This window comes from Pediculus humanus, genomic scaffold (assembly GCF_000006295.1).
Source record: "Pediculus humanus corporis 1103172109362 genomic scaffold, whole genome shotgun sequence".
Taxonomy (NCBI): domain Eukaryota; kingdom Metazoa; phylum Arthropoda; class Insecta; order Psocodea; family Pediculidae; genus Pediculus; species Pediculus humanus.
The window spans coordinates 1-1169 of NW_002988737.1; the positions used below are offsets into that span (position 1 = coordinate 1).

The 1169-nt window shown below is 34.6% G+C and overlaps 1 protein-coding gene across 1 annotated transcript; it reads left to right on the forward strand.

Annotated features, from left to right (window-relative positions):
• Positions 1-1059, forward strand: Phum_PHUM624580 (CCR4-not transcription complex, putative; the record flags this gene model as incomplete). Its single annotated transcript, XM_002433268.1, has 3 exons — positions 1-128; positions 249-480; positions 969-1059. Coding segments are annotated over 3 exons (451 nt in total), but the record flags the coding sequence as incomplete, so codon positions are not given.
• Positions 1060-1169: the final 110 nt, after the last annotated feature.

A 1169-nucleotide genomic window follows, 5' to 3' on the forward strand; every position in this document is an offset into this window, starting at 1 on the left:
TCTCTACGTGGGAACTCAAGCGATTCAACACATTCGGAGCAAAGGTTTGACACCAAACATGTCGACGATCGCAAGTTCGGCTCACATGGATATTTTCCAGAATTTAGGAGTTGATTTGGATACTGAAGGTGTGAATTTGTTTTTGAACACGTCGAGTCTTGGTTGATGTTAAATAATTAAAAAAAATTAAATTCCTCTAATTTGTTTTTCCAGGGAGATATTTGTTTTTAAATGCGATTGCTAATCAGCTTCGATATCCGAATATTCATACGCATTATTTCAGTTGTACACTATTGTATCTTTTGCGGAGTCAAACACGGAGTCGATTCAAGAGCAAATAACGAGGGTTTTATTAGAAAGACTCATTGTGAATCGTCCTCATCCCTGGGGACTCTTGATCACTTTTATCGAACTCATTAAAAACCCGAGTTATAAATTTTGGAACCACGAATTTGTACACTGCGCTCCAGAAATTGAAAAGTAATTAATATTCTTCCTCTTTTTCTTCTTCATCCTCTTCTTTTTCTTCCTCTTTTTCTTCTTCATCCTCTTCTTCTTCTTCTTCTTCTTCCTCTTTTTCTTCTTCTTCTTTTTCTTCTTCTTCTTCTTCTTCTTCCTCTTCTTCCTCTTCTTCTTCTTCCTCTTTTTCTTCTTCATCTTCTTCTTCTTCTTCCTCTTTTTCTTCTTCATCCTCTTCTTCCTCTTCTTCTTCTTCTTCTTCCTCTTTTTCTTCTTCTTCTTTTTCTTCTTCTTCTTCTTCTTCTTCCTCTTCTTCCTCTTCTTCTTCTTCCTCTTTTTCTTCTTCATCTTCTTCTTCTTCTTCCTCTTCTTCTTCTTCTTCTTCCTCTTTTTCTTCTTCTTCTTCCTCTTTTTCCTCTTCCTCTTCCTCTTCTTCTTCTTCTTCCTGTTCTTCTTTAGGATTTTCGAATGGAGGATTTTACTAATTATTTCATGTCTTACGTTTACAGGTTATTCGAATCTGTCGCCAGGTCTTGTATGGTTCCAAAACAAGTGAATCAACAACAAGAAAACGACATTGGCGAACCTCTGGCCGTATGAAATTTGAACTTGGAATTTTACTTTTACTTTTACTTTTTCAAATTTTTTTTTTTTTCAATTTTTTTTTTTTTTTTTTAAAATAACCGTGAAAGGGAAAAATCAGTTTATTT